At 32.4% G+C, this 19,940-nt stretch overlaps 1 protein-coding gene across 14 annotated transcripts in view; it reads left to right on the plus strand.

The window, feature by feature from the left end:
* VPS13B (vacuolar protein sorting 13 homolog B) overlaps positions 1–19,940 on the plus strand; it is an 861,603-nt gene that overhangs the window by 355,423 nt on the left and 486,240 nt on the right. For 10 of the 14 annotated variants that reach the window (XR_012128333.1, XM_073229878.1, XM_073229881.1 and 7 more), the window contains 2 exons: positions 14,145–14,254; positions 18,951–19,098. The exons of 1 other annotated variant lie outside the window; for it this stretch is intronic. Coding sequence is in view for 11 of the 13 variants with exons in the window: in XM_073229878.1 (XP_073085979.1) it covers positions 14,145–14,254; positions 18,951–19,098 (258 nt within the window). In the remaining 2 variants the exon portion in view is untranslated. Of the gene's footprint in view, positions 1–14,144; positions 14,255–14,631; positions 15,053–18,950; positions 19,099–19,940 lie in introns of those variants that run through there. 3 more of the 14 variants (XM_073229879.1, XM_073229888.1, XR_012128334.1) reach the window with 3 other exon arrangements.

The raw sequence follows: 19,940 nt of genomic DNA on the forward strand, positions 1-19,940 counted from the left end.
GAAATTAAAAGAATTAAAAGAGAATTCTATAAAAAATTATATGCCAATAAATTGGACAACCTAGAAAAAAACTGGACAAAATCCTAGAAACATACAATCTTCCAGCACTGAGCCAGAAATGAACAAAAATATGAACAGACCGATTACCAGTAAGGAAATTGAATTGTTAATCAAAAAACTCTGAACAAATAAATGTCCAGAAGTAGATGGCTTCAAAACTGAATTCTACCAAACATTGAAAAATATCTAATACCCATCATCCTTAAAGTATTCCAAAAACAGAAGAGAGGAATACATCCAAACTCACTCTATGGGAACAGTGTCTCTTTTATACTAAAACGAGTGAAAGACAATACAAAATAAAAAAAACTTACAGGCCAATATCCCTGATGAACAGAGATGCAAAATCATCAACAAAATATTAGCAAATTAAATTCAAAAATACATCAAAAGGATCATCTATCATGACCAAGTGGGATTTATTCCAGGGATGCAAAGGTGGTACAGTATTTATAAATCCATCAATGTCATACACCATATCAACCAAAGGAAGGATAAAAATTATATCGCCTTAACAGATGCTGAAAAAGCTTTTGACAAAATTCAGCCACCAGTCATGATGAAAAGATCCCACACACAAAAAAATTACAGACCAATAGCCCTGATTAACATAGATGCAAAATCCTCAACAAAAATATTAGCAAACTGAATTCAGGAATACATAAAAAAGATCATCCATCATGACCAAGTGGAAATTATTCCAGGGATGCAAGGTGATACAGTATTCATAAATCAGTCAATATCATACACCAAATTAATAAAAAGAAGGATAACCACATGATCATCTCCATAGATGCTGAAAAAGCATTTGACAAAATTCAACACCCATTCATGATAAAAGCTCTCAACAAAATGGGTATGGGGGTATGTACCTATACATAATAAAGGCCATATATGACAAGACCACAGCCAATATTATACTCAACAGTGAGAAGTTGAAAGCATTTATTCTAAGAATGGGAACAATATAAGGATGCCCACTCTCACCACTTTTATTCAACATAGTACTGGAGGTCCTAGCCACATCAATCAGACAAATGCAATAAAATGCATCCAAATTGGCAAGGAGTAAATTATTTAAAACAAACTGTCACTATTTACTGATGACATGATATTATAAATAGAAAACCCTAAGGACTCCACCAAAAACTATTAGAATAACTTAATTCAATGTTGCAGGATACAAAATAAATACACAGAAGTCTGTCACATTGCTATAAACTAGCAGCAACCTGCAGAAAGAGAAATTAGGAAAACAATTCCATTCACAATTGCATCAAAAATAATAAAATACCTAGAAATAAATCTAACCAAGGAGGTGAAAGACCTGTACTCTGAAAACTATAAGACCCTCATGAGAAAAGTTAAAGAACACAGCAATAAACAGAAATCTATCCCATGCTCATGGATAGGAAGAATTAATATTGTCAAAATGGCCACCCTGTCCAAAGCAATTTACAGATTCAGTGCATTCTTCAACAAACTGAACCAACAGTTTTAAAATTCATGTGCAGAGACCCTGAATAGCAAAACAATCCTGAGAAGGAAGAAAAAAGCTGGGGGGAAACCTGGGCAGCTACGTCCAAGAAAATGAAACTGGATACTGTCAAACTTCATCAGAAAAGTAAATTCAAGTTGTTCATATCCTCTGCACATTTTTTGATAGGATTATTTGCCGTTTGGGTGTTGAGACTTAAGAGTTCTTTATCTATTTTGGATGTTAAGCCCTTGTTGGATCTGTCATATACAAATATATTCTCCCATACGGTAGGATGCCTTTTTGTTCTGCTGATGGTGTCCTTTGCTGTACAGAGGCTTTTTAGCTTGATGTAGTCCTACTTGTTCACTTTTTATTTTGTTTCCCTTGCCTGAGGAGATGCGTTCAGGAAAAAGTTGCTCATGTTTATATTCAAGAGATTTTTGCCTATGTTTTCCTCTAAGGATTTTATGGTGTCATGACTTACATTCATGTCTTTGATCCATTTTAAGTTTACTTTTGTGTATGGGGTTAGGCAATAATCCAGTTTCATTCTCTTGCATGTAGCTGTACAGTTTTGCCAGCACAAGTTATTGAAGAAGCTGTTATTTCCCCATTCTATGTCCATGGCTCCCATAGTGTATATTAATTGACCATATGTGCTTGGGTTTATATTTGGGCACTCTAGTCTGTTCCACTGGTCTATGGGTCTGTTCTTGTGCCAGTACCAAATTGTGTTGATTACTGTAGCTTTGTAAGTGATGCCCAACAGGCACATGAGAAGATGTTCCACATCACTAATTACCAGGGAAATGCAAATTAATACCACCATGAGATATCACCTCACATCAGTTAGGATGGCCAACATCCAAAAGACTAGTTTGGAACAACAAATGCTGGCGAGGATGTGGAGAAAGGGGAACTCTTTTACACTGCTGGTGGGAATGTAAACTAGTTCAACCATTGTGGAAAGCAGTGTGGAGGTTCCTCAAAAAACTAAAAATAGAAATACCATTTGACCTGGGAATTCTACTAAGCATTTGCCCAAAGAAAACAAGTTCTCAGATTCAGAAGGACACATGCACTGCTATGTTTATTACAGCACTATTTACAATAGCCAAGACATGGAAGCAACCTAAGTGTCCATCAGTAGATGAATGGCTAAAGAAGATGTGGTACATATACACAATGGAATACTATTCAGCCATAAGGAAGAAACATCCTACCATTTGCAATAACATGGATGGAGCTAGAGGATATGCTCAGTGAAATAAGTCAGGCAGAGAAAGACAAATACCAAATAATTTCCATCATTTGTGGAGTGTAACAATGAAGCAAAACTGAAGGAAGAAAATAGCAGCAGACTCACAGACTTTTAAGAAGGGACTAGTGGTTACCAAAGGGGAGGGGTGAGGGAAGGCAGGTGGGGAGGGAGGGAGAAGAGGATTGAGGGGTATCATGATTAGTGCATATGGTGTGTGTGGGGTCACAGGGAAGACAGTGTAGCACAGAGAAGACATGTAGGGACTTTCTGGCATCTTACTACACTGATGGACAGTGACTTCAATGGAGTATGGAGGGGGCTCAATAATGAGGGTGAATGTAGTAACCCTATTATTTTTCTTGTGAAACCTTCATAAGATTGTATATCAATTATACTTTAATAAAAAAGTATTAATAATAAAAAAATTTTAAAGAAGTAAATTCAAGTTGTATCTAAGATATGAAATCTAAACTCTTTGGAGAAAACAGGCAAAAATTTTTTGAACATAAGTATGAGTAATTTTGTTATGAATATGTTTCTCTGAGCAACGGAACAAAAGCAAATATTAACATGTGGCAGTACATCAAACAAAAAAAGCTTCTGAACAGCAAAGGAGACTATCAACAGAATGAAAAGGCATCCTATGGTATAGGAGAATATATGTGCTAATGATATATCTGATAAGGTGCTAAAATCCAAAATATATAAAGAACTTTTATGACTCAACATGAAAAAAATCACTAACCTGATTAAAAAATGGGCAGAGGACCAGAATAGACTTTTTTCCAAAGAAGATATTCTGATGGCCAGTAGGCACATGAAAAGATGCTCCACATCACTGATCGTTAGGGAATTCAAATCAAAACTACAATGAGGTGTCACCTCACACCAGTCAGAATGGCCACTATCCAAATGTCAAGAAATAGTAAGTGTTGGCAAGGATGAGGAGAAAAGGGAACCCTGGTACACTGTAAATTGGTGTAGCCTCTGTGGAAAGCAGTATGGAGGTTCTTCAAAAAACTAAAAATAGAAATACCATACAATAGGTATTTTTGGGAAATAGGCTAAATTAAACACGCAGATTTGTGTTTTACCGTAGTCATCATTTTTTCCCCTAATAGGCCAACCAAGTTATGGGGAAAAAATGCATTTATTCTCAGGTTACTTTATAAAAAACATAAATATTGGGGATTTTTTCCTTCAGATGGTTTTAATACATGCAGTAAAAATTTTATAAATTCTCTTTGATGGTTGGAACCTGGTGATCCTCGGGTTCTTGAATAAATAGCACCTTAGCTTCTGAAAAAAACTGAAAGAAATATCTTGGCTGGAGAAGGATGACTGATGGAATGGAGGGCAGTATCCTAGACTGAGGAATGCCAGAAATCAATCCTATGATTTATGCTGCAATATTTTAGATGAAATGAGATGTAATGATGCTAAGTATCAGAAAATGCATGCTTGTCTGGTCTAGATAAAAAATAATCATTGCTTTTAATTTCTAAGTTAAGATTTATTACTAATAAAAAATTTCAGTATTCAAGGATTTGATAATGAAAATGTATACTCTGTCTCTTAGCTTAGTCTGTTGAATATTGTCATGATTTTGAAATAGTCCTTTACAGCCTCTGCTGGTACATGGAATTTACAAACACTGTCTAGTATGGCTGACCTGAAAATTCTTCCAGTTCATTTTAAGAATCATTATAATTCAAAATGTTTACTAAGCTTCCTGTTAGAATGTATAAAAAGAAATACATGTATATTATCCTTCACTCTGCATACTTTTAATTTAAGCCAGATGTGGATAACTTAATGTAATCAGGAAAATGAAAATGTTAAATCAGTACAATAAAAATTATTTAAAATAAAGCATGATCAGAGATGATCTATATTGGCTTTAAATTACTTAAGCCAAAAGAAATATAAATGCTCTTTTTTCAAGTTATTATATATCAATTCATATTTTATACATCATTTTTTCAAGAGGTAATTCTGTTGTTTTCAGTGCCTTTACACTGCTCATAGTCTTAAGTCATTTAATGTATACTAATACATTTAAGATATATGTTAGAATATTGCTTCTATTTACAAAAATATATAAAAATATGAAATTAATAAAACTATCATAGTATTGGGTCATAGTCATTTCACTGAGGTGTGTTAATCAATTTTATAATGTATATATGTTGATTTATAATCCATTTTTTATTACATTTTCCTCTAAAATTCAGTTTAAATTAGAAAATTGATTTTAAAAGTTATCTTTAGTTTAAGACCCTAAATTTATTCATATTGATTTGGTACTGGAATACTGATAAAAGAGAGACTTTTCTTACATCTAATAATTTTCTAAATGGTTTTTACTTGGAGTGAATCAAATTTTTGCTTTTGTTTCTTGTATAAACCAAAGGATTCATTGAAATTCAAAATTGATTCTTAAAATGAACTGGAAGAATTTTCAGGTCAGCCATACTAGACAGTGTTTGTAAATTCCATGTACCAGCAGAGGCTGTAAAGGACTATTTCAAAATCATGACAATATTCAACAGACTAAGCTAAGGAAAATGCTGATGTAATTTCCTTGTTGTAGAATAAAAATAATATTATAATATGTTATTTTCAAGTCATGAAGTTATTTATTTTTTCTACCTTGGTTTGTTTACAACATGGTTCACACACTTGCACGTCCTTTTCTGCAGTGTAGCTCATGTATATTCACCCACATACACTCAGATATGTCATTTAGGTTTAAATCTTCATGCATATTAAATAAGCATATTTTGTTTTTTCATACATATGTTTCTAACACCTGAAATTTCTGTGCCATACACTTGTGTCTGCACTTAGCTTTTTTCACACTGAATATACTATTCTGGACTGATTTTTGTGTCATTACATATATCTCTAGTTCATCATTCACTAGCTGAAAGGTGTTCCATTCAAAGATTGTCATTGTCTATAGACATTGATGGTGTTTACATATTTGTGTTCTTGTAAATACTACTATAAATGAACTCTTTGTGCATTTATCATTAGGATCATCTGTAGGTGTTAGTGTAGGATTCTAAGAACTAAAATTGCTGGATCAGTGAGTATGTACATTTAAAATTTTAATAAGTAATTCCAAAATAACCTTCAAAAAGATTGTACAAATTTGCATTTTTTCAGCAGTGCATGACAGTGCATTATCCATCATAGCTTTATCGGTAATAGAATTTCATTTATTTATGCTTTTGGTAATCTATCATTGGAAACAATTCATCTTTTTGTTTTACTTTGAATGCCTGGTTGTTAGTGATGTTGAGCATTAATGATAGCTGGTAGTATTTATTCTGTGATTTGTCTTATATCCTTTACGCGTTTTTCTGTTTGGTTGTATGTCTTTTTTTGTTAGTAATTTTTATGAGGTTTTCCTATGTCAAGAATATTATGTTTGTATTTTTCCAATATTTTCTTCTAACTTTACCTTTTATTTTGTTTATGGCATCTTATATCATTTAGGAGCTCTAAGCTTTTCATTATAAAGATGTATATAATTACCTTTATGGTTTTAGGGTTTTATATCAATATAAAGTTAGAGGACAAAACTTTGAAATACCACAAAGTATTAATTACTGACACTTATGGTTTAAAGTTACCTTTAAATCTCATTTGTACATTCTTTGCCAGTTGAGAAATAAGACATACGAGTCAGATAGAAAGAGACCAATTATTAACTTAATATTTGATAAAATTGATTAACTATTTTATCTGGTAAAGGAAAGAAAAACAACAGCAGAAAAAATAAACACACACACACACAGTAATGATGAAATCCAGTTCTGCCTTCTCTGTGTCTGAACTGGACTGGAGAAAAACAGAATCAGGATGAGTTGACTCACTTTGAATTCATCACAGAATACAAATGGGTCCTTCATGTTGTTGAGCAACAAAAACATGTCACTATTTCACACATTCTCCTGTTTCCTAAAGCACTCATAACCTACTCTGCCATTCCTATTCTCAGCTGATGACATTCTTACTTACTGAGAAAACTGAATTGAGTCAGTGACTAAAATGAGCTTTATGTACTCAGTGTTATAGTTGGCCAGAGAATGGAAAGGTCAGTGGTGGGTAGGAAGCCTGAGTGGTAGAGTCTAATTTGGATCAAAGGATTTGCAGAATTTGGATAGATGGAAAGAAGAAAATAATATATTTGTGTTTAGTATCATTATTTGATTTGTATTAGGCTTGACAGTAACATTGGCTAGTTCAGTGGACAGTGAAGGAATCTCCAATAAGCTGAAAAATACGATAAATCCATTGTTACGTATTTTACTTCCAGTTACCACTATCCTGTTCCTTCTCCTCTATGAGCATATATTTTACTTCTTTGTGCAATATGGGATCCACATTGCGGTGTTACTGTGTCTACTTTAAACAGTCGAGTGTTTTTAAAGAGATTTAAAGATACATATACATATATCTTCTTAAGAATTCCTCTTATTTAGCAACAAATTTAGTCTTTCTGGTGTCCTTCATTCCTTTTCTAGACTTTAGCTTCTATCTGGTATAATTTGCTTTTAACCTAAAGCATTTCTCTAGTAATTTCTAGTAGTGCAAGCCTTTTTGGAAAAAAATTTTCATTTTGTTTTTGTCTAATTTTTTAAAGGATATTTTCAGTGCAGATATAGATAGATAGATAGATAGATAGATAGATAGATAGATAGATAGATAGATAGATAGAGAGGTATTTATCTATATCAAGGTAGTCTTTTTTCTTTCAGCAGTTTGAAGATAGTCCAGTGTCTCTGGTCACCATTATTTCTGATGAGAAATTATCCTTATGGTTCCCTTTACGTGTATTATGTCCTTTTTTCCTCTGAGTGATTTCAAAATTTTTTCCATCTTTGGGTTTCTTTTTTATTTATTATTCTTGGAGTTTGCAGAGCTTTTCATATGTACCAGTCATTTCTGTTGATCAGCTTTGGAAAGAATTTTTTAAAGAATTCTTCACCTTCAATATTGTATTTTAAAAATTCTAGTGTTTCTATTTGGCTCTTTTTGAGTTTCTGTCTCTCTGCTGAGGGCCCCTTCATTTCATACATGTTGTCTACCCTTTTCACTACATTCTTCAGCATATTTATTTATCAGAGTTGTTTTAAAGTCCCTGTTTGATAATTCCAGTATCTGTACCACCTTTGGGACTAGTATTGTTGACTGTTTTTTTTTTAAATAATGAGTCATTTCTTCTTGTTTTACTCTGTTTCATACTTTTTTGTTTATTGATTGCCAAACATTGTGTATAAAAAGAATAGTAGAACCTATGGTAAATAATGTTTATGCCCATAAAAGGGCATGTTGCTTCTTTTGTCATGTTTTTAGTGTAGTTGTTTTGCTATATGTTTTGTAATTGAGCTGGACTGGTTCTTTACTCACATTAAATATACTGCAGACTTCAGATTTTGAGAGTAGAATCAAAATCTTTCTTTTAGTATAGTGTGTGATTTTCTCTGTTCTCCTGACCTGCCCTCATGCTTTAGTATGCCTGGTCCACCTGTCCTTACAGAGGGATCTCTCTTAGTTTCTCATCCCCTTCTCCTGGTTACAGATCACCCTTCTTGATGCTCACTGAAAAGCTCAGAGCGCCTGTAGGGTTTCTTTTCATTTCTCCTTCATTGTACCCAAACTTCATCAGGCTCCATATGCCTGCATCTCAGTGGGGTCTTTCTCGTGTCTCCTGTCCTGTCTCGTCATTCTCATAAGCATTTGGTGGAGCCTTGTTGAGGAGAGATGGTAGGTGGGTGGACTCCCTTTGTGTCTAGGGTTCTTAAGAGATTCTAAACTGTCTTGCCATCCCCCAAGTAGGTATAAACACTTGTTAAAAGTTCAGGTTATTTCCTTCTTATCACCTTTATTCTCCTCCTCCTCCTGTGCCAAGAATGAAAGTTGTTATTCATTCCTTTTCTCTTGTGAGTGACCTTCCACTTATATGACTTTATTTGGTTTCCTTGTGAAGTCTGTCTGATGAATGTTAAAAAGTTTTTGTAAGTTACATGGCTTGTTCTTATTGTTATGATGGAATAGGGTTGTTTTGTGATTTTCTATATCCTAAAAGATGGAGAAGTAATTGTTAATTAAGTAACATGAGCTACCATATATACACATACCTAATAATCTTATGATTCATTTATACTAAATTTGACAGTTACCTTGGTTAGTTTCCCGTAGTTGGTAGCTCATCCGTGCTCTGTCATTTCTTAACCTCTGATTACTCCATCTTGCCTTTATTCCCCCCATCTTGTTTTTGGAGTATTGCTTTTTCCTTTTTGTTTACTTAACTATAAATCCAAAATTCTTGAAATTATTCTTAAAAATAAGAGTAGCAAATAATTTTTTAACAGGTATACAAATCTAAAATATTCTTTACTATAGCTGTCTAGTAGGAAAATAGTGAGTTTTAGCCACTTAAATTTAGATGAAGATCAGTATATCTGTGCTTTTTATCTCATTCATTGGTTCAAGATAAAATGCAGGGCACTTTGTTCCTTTTATAACTTGATAATTTACAAGACGATCTCATTGGTTGACAAGGTTTCTGTGGATGATAAGAAGCATCTATGTTTAATTTTAATCCTGTACAATTTTGGTCTCTAACCCTTACTTCACTTCTCATTCTTCAGTTTAGGATGTAACTGAAAATGACAGTGGTGCCTTCGTTTAACTAATTGTTGAAGTCTGAACGGAATGTGCATAAGTGAGCCATTTTGGCAGTGAGTGGAGAAGAAAAGCACACTTTTCTCATTAGTTTAGAAGTCTTCCAGGCTAAAATTAAACAGAATAATGTATTGCCAAATTTTAGTGATTTATGGGGGATCTGTTCTGAGTCAACTCAGTATCACACTAATTGTCTGCACACTAATGTGTCAGAACTTGTGTGTTATTTTTAAAGCCAATATATCAGAAATTGAGGATAATATGAAAATATGCCTTTATATTTTCAGTTATCTCTAATTATAATTTCAAGTAAATTCACATTAAATTAGGACTTTTCATAGGACTCACTTAATATTCATAAAGTTCAAGCCTGGTTGCAAGTTGTTTAGTCATTTTTGTGTAATGTAATCATATAATGAATGTCAAAGTATTTTTTTCATTATAATAAAATAAGTCTTTTAAGATTAAATTTCCATGTCAAAATATTTATTATATTTTTTTCTTTATCCTTTCTCTAAAATTTCAGTTAAAAAGGTAAGCTAATAGCTTATTGAGCAAGTTTTAAAAATTGTACTCAACACCTTTAGTTTTTGGCACATCTGAACAGACTTAAAATATAACTTGCCCAACGGAGAGAGTGTCTGTAATTTCCTTCTCCTTTGTCTTTTGCAGTTTGCATACTTATAAATTTATGTACTGTTCTAAAGGCTTTTTGGTGTATTTTTCATCATAATTTAAAAAGAAGTTTGTATGTGGCTTGTATTTGAGTGTATAATATTAGAACAAAACTTATCTTGATTTATTTATTTCAGAATATCTGCTTTCTTCTTTGTTACATTTTAAATATTACATTTTGTGCAAACAAAAGAATATATGTAATGTGTAACTTCTTAAGTAAAATCATATAATAAATACCATTAACTATATGCAAAGAAGCGGATTTTCAATTTATTTCCTTTTTTGTTCCCCAGGTGATCTTTTGCATTTGGGGTGCTTTTCTGAACTTCTTTTCCTCTTGTGTTTTGTAGCTGCTGATGCTTTTGTTTTGTTTTGTTGTAGGTCTATTTTTAGTTATGTAGTTTGGGTACATTGGGCTTCTTCATTTGAGTCTTACTGTCTTCCAACAGTTCTGTAAAATTTTCAGCTATTATCTTTTTAACAATATTGCTTCTTCCCCATTTCTTACTATGTCCCTCTGGAATCTAATTAGACATATGTTTGTTTTCTTTCTCAGTCCTCATATCTCTTAACCTCATTTTAATCATCTTCTTTCATTTTCTATCTCAGATACATTCTGAATGATCTCATTGTACTTATTCCATTTCACTGATTTTCTCTTTATCTGTTGTTTAACCTGTCCAGTGAGTTTTTTTACTTCAGCAGTTAAATCTGTTATTTCTATAATTTCCATTTTTCTTTAAAATGTGTTCTTTGCTGATACTTTCTCATTGTTTGTTTCTCTTCATCATTTCATACTTTTGTTTTGTAAACATTTTGTATACAGGTGTTTTATGTTCCATATTCAAATATCCTTAGTGCTTAAAGGTCTACATTAGTTGTTTGTTGATTTTTCTGAGTCTCACTCAGTTTCTTGCTTTCCACAGTGCTTGCCGATTTTTTGTTACAGGAACCATACACAGACCTTAATTTGTGGCTGTTACTTGACAATGAATTGGAGAAATTTTTGGAGAGAAATTTTTATTCTGCTTTTTTGCTAGAGGGATATGCCTCAGCAAGAAAACCAAAGTCTCATCCAACTTTCTTCTTTGTTATCCACAGTTCAAGAATTCCAATTATATTCTTCTTCATGGAAAATGCACCTACTTTTTTAATGTTCCCTTTTCAAGAGGCAACTTGTATCAGATCTTTCAGTAATTAATTTGGTGTTTACTTCCATATTTTTAAATGAGCTTTTCTTTCTCTTTGTTCATTTTAGAGTATTATTTATTGATGTCCTGTGGAAATAGTAATTGGCTTGGCCAGCTTTCACCCTCTCCAACTCCCACTACACATTTGTCTTACACACCCATACTCCCACTGTTGTTATATCCTAAGTTTCATTAATCAATTCATTTATTTTTTCAGAATTTACATAGTCCTGTCTATAAATATTATTCATGGCACAGTCATGTTGTATCCTATGATTAGTTATCTTTTCCTTTATAACATTGGTTTTTCCTGTATTTAAGAATCGTTCATTGTTGTCACTAACTTTTCCCTGTACCTGTCCCTAATTCACAGCTGTCCCTCTGGCGGTTCCCAGCACTCTTCTCCTGTGTTGGATCCTTTGTCTTCTGGATTCCAGTGCCTTCCTTTATGTAATTCCTTCTTTTACTCTATTGTTAATTAATCATCTGTTGTTTGTGGTGTCTTGAATTTTTATGTGATACTAATTATGAAACAAATTATACTGCAGTGGGCTCATGTGACAGGAAGGAATTTATAGTGATTTAAATCTAATTGTAATTTCATTTATATGGATTTTAGAAAAGTATTTTAACCTTTAAGGTTTAACTATATATTCTTGAATTTAAATAAATTTTTAAAGCCCTTTGTTTAAATGTGTTCAACTCATTTTTTTGCAATAAAACTTTTTTAATAAAGGATTTTTCATATTTGGGGGCAAATTCTGTTTCTCACATAACATTTTTGTACAGAAAAAACTATAAAACATTATTCAAACTAACTCTTGTACACTGTAATACTGTATTTTTTAGTTTTGGGAGATGATTGATAGAGCTGCTGGAAATGTTTGAAAACTGCATATAATTTTGGGGAAGTCTTATCTTTATTTCTTTTAATATAAGATAGTATTTTAAAGCCTTTATTCTAGCGGCATTTGAGAAATAGAAGAATTTAGGTCCATATGAGGAATTTGCACTCTATTACAGGAAAAAATATATATTAAATCGTATTTTCCCATTGACCTGAATTTTGACTCCCAGTTTGTAATCATCTTGTGTTTAGCTTCTCTCTATCATTCCTTCCTGTGTGTGTTTCAGTGAATCATTGTTTACCAGCACTTGCATTAGTACATGGAAGGTGGTATTGCATCTGTTCTCTCAGCATGCTGCCTAGGGATCTGATTCTGGGTCTGTGGGAGAAGCAGTGCTATAAGGTGGAACCAGGAGTCTACATGAAAAATTTTGCTTTTGAAAATTCTGTGAAAAGCCTTGAAAAACAGAAATTTCTCTTTCTCTTGCTTCCCCTTCTGTATCTTTCTAATCTCCATCCCGGTGTGATTCACTTTTCTTAGGACTTGGTATTAACAATACTTTTATTTATACTAATTGTTCCAGTTGTTTAAATAATTTGCAAGATTAAAGAACAAATGGGCTTTTTTTTTAATAGCTATCCTGAGAACCTATCTATTATTTATTGTGACTTTTTTTCAGCTCCTACCCTATGGCAAGTACTTTTCTAGATGCTGGAGACAGAGTTCAGAGCAAAACTGACAGATACTCCTTCCTTCATATTCTGAGTTTCCTAGTGGAGCTAGTAATACTTTTATTGAAAAATATAGATAGAAATGCAGAAACATATGGATGTAAATAACCTGCATGTAAATTAAGAATGGGATATCCTGCTTTAGTTGAGTCAACGTGAGCTATATCAAAGGGGCAAAAATATTTTAGCTAGTAGGATGAAATTGCAACTTATTACACTTCAGCTTATGTTTTATATCCGAATGTTAGCCTGCATTTCATCTAGGCAGCCACTTCTCTTTGTTAATGAACAATTAGCTGTAATTAACAATGATTTATTGAGTCGTTATAAAATGCTTCCTTTCGCATCATGAATTAGTCCTGTAATATAAACAAAAAGGAGATAATATTCCATTGGCATGGTCGTTTTTGAAATTATTTGCCTAGAAATTAAGCTTAGTATTTTTTAGACAAATTCACTTTTAATGAGATATAATTCACATTTCATAAAATTGATTATTTTAAAGTGCATAGTTTAGTGGTTTGTATCCATTTTCAAAGTTGTGCAACAAACACCATTTTCTAATTCCAGAATATTTCATCACTTACAAAAGAACCACATAGCAGCTATTTCCCATTCTACTCTCTCCCTGGGCCCTGGCATCCACTCATCGATGGTTTTGTCTGTTCCAGCCATTTCATATAAATGGAATTACATAATATGTGGTTATCTGCGACTGGCTTCTTACATTAGCATGCTTTCAAGGCTTATCCATGTTTCAGCATGTGTCAGTACTTCATTCCTTTTTATGGATAATTTTCCATTGCATGGCTGTATCACATATTGTTTATTCAACAATTTGTGAACATTGATGTACCTACTTTTTAGCTACTGTGAGTAATGCTGCTTTGAAAATTTGTGTACAAGATTTTCTGTGGACATATGATTTAAATTCTGTTGGTATATACATAGGAATAGAATTATTGGGCCATATTGTAATTGTATGTTTCACTTCTTGAGGAAATGCCACACTGTTTTCCAGAGCATTTGTACCATTTTACATTCCACTGGCAATGTATAAGGGTTTGAGTTTCTCTCCATCTTTGTCAACACTTGTTATTGTTTGTCTTTCATTGTAGCTATACTAATTGATTTGAAGTGATAATTAAGCTTATTTTTTATGAGGATTAATAACAATTTAAAATCTTTTTTTTTTAGGTGCTGTTCTTCTTTGTAGTATACAAGGACTAGCAGTTAATATTGACCCAGTCTTATATACTTGGCTCACTTATCAACCTCAGAAACGAGCCAATAGACATATGCAGCAGGTGAGAAATATATATAATTTACTCCTACTGAATAAATCTTTTTCTCTATTTATTAGAGTTATATATTTCCTCTATTTTATTTATGGATATATCAGAATTCCTCTGTCCCCCACTCCACCCCTTTCAGGCAATTCCATTCCTTAATTTCTGTACAGGAAATTACAGCTCAAAGTACAATTTCATTAACTATTAAAGTAGATTTCTGTACAATTAGTTGTAGATACATTAGGGAGACTATCTTAGGTAATCCTATTTTACTGGCCCGTTTTCTTTCATAGTGCCTTGATGTTTGTTCTCAGAGTATCTGCTATATAAGAATGGCTTAGTAAATATTAGCTTTCATTTTCATTATCTCTGTATTTCTTCTTTATCCTTAGGCTTATTCAGCAAATATGCATTAAGTGCCTAACCCTGGGATTGAGATGGCTGGTCCAAAAGAGTTGGGATATGTGTTTATTTAAAAGAGTATAAATTACAAAGTAAAAAGTAGCTAATTGTAGTTTCTAGAATACTTAAGTATAATTCTCTGTGTCATGATACTAAAATGTAGTTCTGACAGATGAATTTAACATCCCCTTTTAAAGATAAAGAAACTGATGCTTATTGATGTTTACTTACCTGTTGTCACACATCTAATAAATGGCAGAACTAAGAATTTTTGAGGCCAAATTTATGCTATATTGAATTGCATTTTCACACTGACTTAAGTGCAATTTTGTATTCTACTTGAAATAGCTTGGAATATTTTTTCTGAATTAACTTAAAGGTGGCTGATAAAAAACACAATTTTGTAATTACATAAGAATATTAAAGTTAACTAGAAAATACAACTCATGTCTCAAGGAGCATCTTTTAAAGGTTTTTTTCATTTTGTTCTAATTGCATTTGAAACTTCTGCCATCTCTCCCCTATTTCATTCTTCCTTTTATCAAATAGTTACAGAATATGAGGCAGTATGCTAGATACTAGGGTTACAGAAATAAAAGTTATTGAGAATATTCTTCTCAAGGTATTTAGTGTATTTGACAATATGCAGGAGTAAAGTTATGCTATTCTTAGTAATTACAACATTAGATGTATGTACAGGATTATGTGTAAACAAAATAATGTCATTCTGATGAGCAGATGAGGATGTTAAAAGGAGGAATTTATAATTGAGCTGAGTATCATAGGAGTAGAAAAGACACGGCGTTGTTGTAGATCAAATTATGTGAGTATTGGCCAAGAAGATGCAGTAACATGGTAAGAAAAGAATGTTCAGTGTTTCTAGATTAAAGCCAAAATTCTTAAAGAGAATGGTAGAAGTCTAAAACCAATCCCTAAAAAATTTTATTTGTAATTCCAATTGTTTGAGACTTTATCCTGAAGCCATAAAGAAGTATAGGAAACTGATATAGATTTGTATTTTAGAAAGTTTACTGTAACAATGTAGAATATAGTGATGGAAAAGTAAAACTAATGGCAAGGACCATTTGAGAAAGATTTTGGCTGTAGATATTTTTTAAATTGAGAAATAATTAACATATAACTATATTTTCAGGTGTACACTGATTTGTTATATGTATATTACAAAATGTTCACCACAATAAGTCTAACATAGGTCACTGCACATAATTACAAATATTCTTTTCCTCTGGTGATGAGAACTTTTAAGATCTACTCTGTTAGCAACATTCAATATTTGAATGCAGTAATAATACAATATTATTAACTGTAATCACCATACTGTACATTGTATCCCATGACTTACTTGTTTATAACCTTTTATATTTTTTAATATTTGTATTAATTTTTACACTATGTATTTGATAATTTTATAAGATTGTACCTTTTGATCACCTTCATCCATTCCACCCCCATCTTCTGAGTTCAGTTTTTGTTGTTGTTATTGTTCTACATAGATAAGCTAATATGTCATTTTTCTTCCTCTGTCTTATTTCACTTAGCATAATGCCTTAAAGGTTTACCCAAGTTGTCACAAATAGCAAGATTCTCTTTTTTATGGCTTAATAATATTCCACTGTGCTATTAAGTCTTCACTGGTTATTTTATAAGTGATGCAGTTATCTCCAGTACACCACAGATATTTCTGAAAATCAAGTGTTCTAGCAGTTTAAGTGATTTAGACATTCATATATTAGAACATCTATATATATTTTTCCAAAACAAATGTTATGTATATATGTGTGTTTGTATATACATTTCAACAACCCTTGAAATATATATGCATATGCATATATATATATGTTATGTGTATATATGTATGTATATTTATATATATGTATGTGTATTTTAAGGGTTGTTTTGGAAGAATATGCATATGTGCTGTCATATTGCATTATCCTTGGGAAATTAGTTATTTTGTAAATATAATTTGAGACATCTAAATTAAGACCTATTGTGTATATGTATTTTAAAGATTGTTCTGATATACACATATGTATGTATGCATATTTTAAGGGTTGTTTTGTAAAAATATACATTGATGCTCTCATATTGCATCTATCTATACAGTGTGTGTGAGTGTAAGTAAATATAGGTGTGAGAAATTAATTTGATGGATTGTGTCAGATCAGAATTGTAATTGATTCTGGGAGGAATGGGTATTGATTAACAGTCAGGTTTTAGCTTTATCTTTAATGTTTATCTCCTTTTAAAAAAGGAAGCAAATATAAAAATGTTAATAGCCAGTAATTATTGGAAATAATAGGATTATGGTTGTCATTTTATTCTTTATAATTTCCTCTATTTTACATTTATTAAATTAACAAATTAAAGGAAGGAAAATTTTATACGAAGAGGGACAAAGGCTTGGGTATTTAGGGGTGATGAGATACTGATTGGACAAGGATGGGACAGATCTAGAGCAATATCCAGTATTAGAAGGTAGAAAAATTTAGAGCAATGGGAGGTTTCTTAAACTAAATAATGCTTGATATTTTTGACTTGGGTAGCTATTATTTACAGGAAAGTGGAGGGATCACTCATCTTCCTTATCCAGTATCTCTTCATGCCTGATATGTAGCACCTTTATTAGCGATCATTCAGCAAATATTTATGGAGTTTCTGTTGGATTTGTAGGTATTGCAGTACTGCTGTGTTGAAGGCATACAAGAGACTTGCTCTCTTTGTTAGAAAGGGTTTTTGTTTGACTTTTTAAGGTATTTCTACCCATGTGAAAATGCATCCAGGGTTTCAGCCATCAAAAGAAAAATTTTCTTTGTTGTTAGGCAATACTAATACCATGGCCTTCATTGATCTCATTTTTCAGCTATTGTGCTAGAATTCAGTATCATACTATGCAGCACACAATTTTCCTCTGATTATTTATTATTTATTAATTTTGATTCTGAACTTGGTTGTAATTTCTTAGGCTGCTTGGACACATTCCAGATGTATAAATGATAGCCAAAAATTTTAAGTCACTAAATATAGGAGGATAAAGGAGTGCTTCAGTATATATCTTCACCCCCTTATTTTATAGTTGAGGAATTTTAAATGAATGAAAACTTACAATATGCCAAGCATTTTTTACCTAGGTCTTAAATACCATCAGTTTTACTAACTACTTAATGTGAAGGCAGATATTCTATATTGTGATGTTTACAATATATTTAAGGTATTAATTTTCTCACTATCATCTTTCTTGTTTTTTACTCAGCCTAAGTAGTAACTTGTAAAATAATTTGCCTTTCCCTATCTCATAACTTCATTGATTATATTACTTAGTCTTATAATGTACATGTTCACATTGAGGTATTTATTTACAATCTAAGTAATATTAAATAAGTATTTTAAGTTGAGTGAGGCTTAAAGTTGGTTCTGTAAAAGTGTGGCTGTGGTGGTGTTGAGGGTAACATTAGACTTCACTACAGCCTAATCAGCTCCTCCAGATTCATCATCTCATGTAGCTAGCTGTATTACCGTTGTCACCTGTTGTTCCCAAATTGCAATTTCCTTCTCAGTTTGTGGCTAAACCAAAATTTGATGATTGTTTTCCACCCAATTCAACATTGATCTTTGATCCTGCAGCAAATTTAAAAATACCTTTTTTTTTTTTTTTACCAAAAATCTGATGAGATTTTATGGGCGTCATCGACAGTAACATCAGACTTTATGTCAGCGAATAAAGATGAAAACAGCTGCTTTATTGTCCAACTCAGCACTCATGCATTCAATATAGGATCATAATGTTTTCCAGCTTTCTTTAACTATCGATATTTTTCTATGCTTTCTACATATGTTGTGGGTATCTCTTTGTCCAGTAATTCCTAAAAAGATTGGTCTGTCCATATTAACAAGTAAATAGTCAGGTTATAGAAATATATCCTTAAAAATACAATTGTATGAGGATATTTTACTTTCTAGTAATAATTTTCATTGTTTTATTTTTGATTTTCTATCACCATGTTGTCTTATACTTCTGACTAAAATTTGAATTTTAATTATTTCTAGGCTCTTGGTTTTCACAAAGAATTGTAATTTCAAATTTAAATTAAGTGTCCCTGTGTGTGTTGTTGGAGAGACAGACGGAAACAAAAAGGGAGAAAAGAACTGAGGGAGAGATTGATTGACAGATTTAAAATAATAAAGCCTTAATCCCAATTTATGAAGAACTTTTGTCAGTGATGCCATGTTTAACATTCACTGCTTAAGAAACAGTAAATAAGTCAGTTTTTGATTTGACTTTCACCAGCAGCCTGTGGTAGCTGTTCCTCTTGTTATGCCAGTTTGCAGAAGGAAAGAAGATGAGGTGTCTGTTGGAAGTGCGCCCTTGGCAAAGCAACAATCATATCAGGCCTCTGAATATGCCAGCAGCCCTATAAAAACAAAAACAGTAACAGGTATGTGTCAAGAACTCTGTAAAGGGTCTGTGATTTTGCCTTGCCTCCAAGCTAAGAAGTTGTCAAGTTATTCAGACCACTATTTCATGAATGCTTGAAACTCCTAGAGTGGAGACAAATGACTTCATTATTACAGTGTAGGCAGTAAGCAGAATATTAGCATTTTCTTGTGTCCTTGTCCTAAGCCTCAATCTCACAAGATGGCACAAAGAAGGCCAGGTGATACCCATATACAGTGGATTATGCTTCAGGAGAGGAAACCTCATTGTAGAGAACCTGAACCTCTTATAATGAGTAGTGAGTATGCCTGCAGTTTTCTCTAGAGGGGGACATGCTGTGTGTACCTTTCAAGACTTTAAGCAAACTTGCCCTTTACTCAGAATGAGGACAATATCTCTTTTTTGAGTTTGTACACTGTGCAAATATCCTTGAAAACACAATTGGGAACAAAGGCTTCTATTTGTAAGACATGCAAAGCACAGAAGACCCAGGAAGAATTGTCTCCCAATAGTATGTTCCTTCTTAAAGTGAATTCTTGCAAACCATAATACCTGTCAATCTTCCTCCCTCCTCTCACTTTCTTAACTAGATCATCTATGCAAATAGGAAACATAAATATTCTTCCATAAAACAATTCTTTCCTTTTGTGTAATAAAAAATGCTCTTTATCATTGTATTTTAAGTGGTATTTTTCCCTTTATCTTCAAATGTTTGTGATGATGGGCACCTGTCTTCAGGTGATTTTATATTTTTCTTCAATGTTCAGCTTTTTCATATAACTCATATTCCCCCCCATGTTGAAAAAGATTTTATGTTTTTAATGAATCAAAAACTTACAGAAT

The sequence above is a fragment of the Manis javanica genome, chromosome 2 (genome assembly GCF_040802235.1).
Source record: "Manis javanica isolate MJ-LG chromosome 2, MJ_LKY, whole genome shotgun sequence".
Classification (NCBI taxonomy): domain Eukaryota; kingdom Metazoa; phylum Chordata; class Mammalia; order Pholidota; family Manidae; genus Manis; species Manis javanica.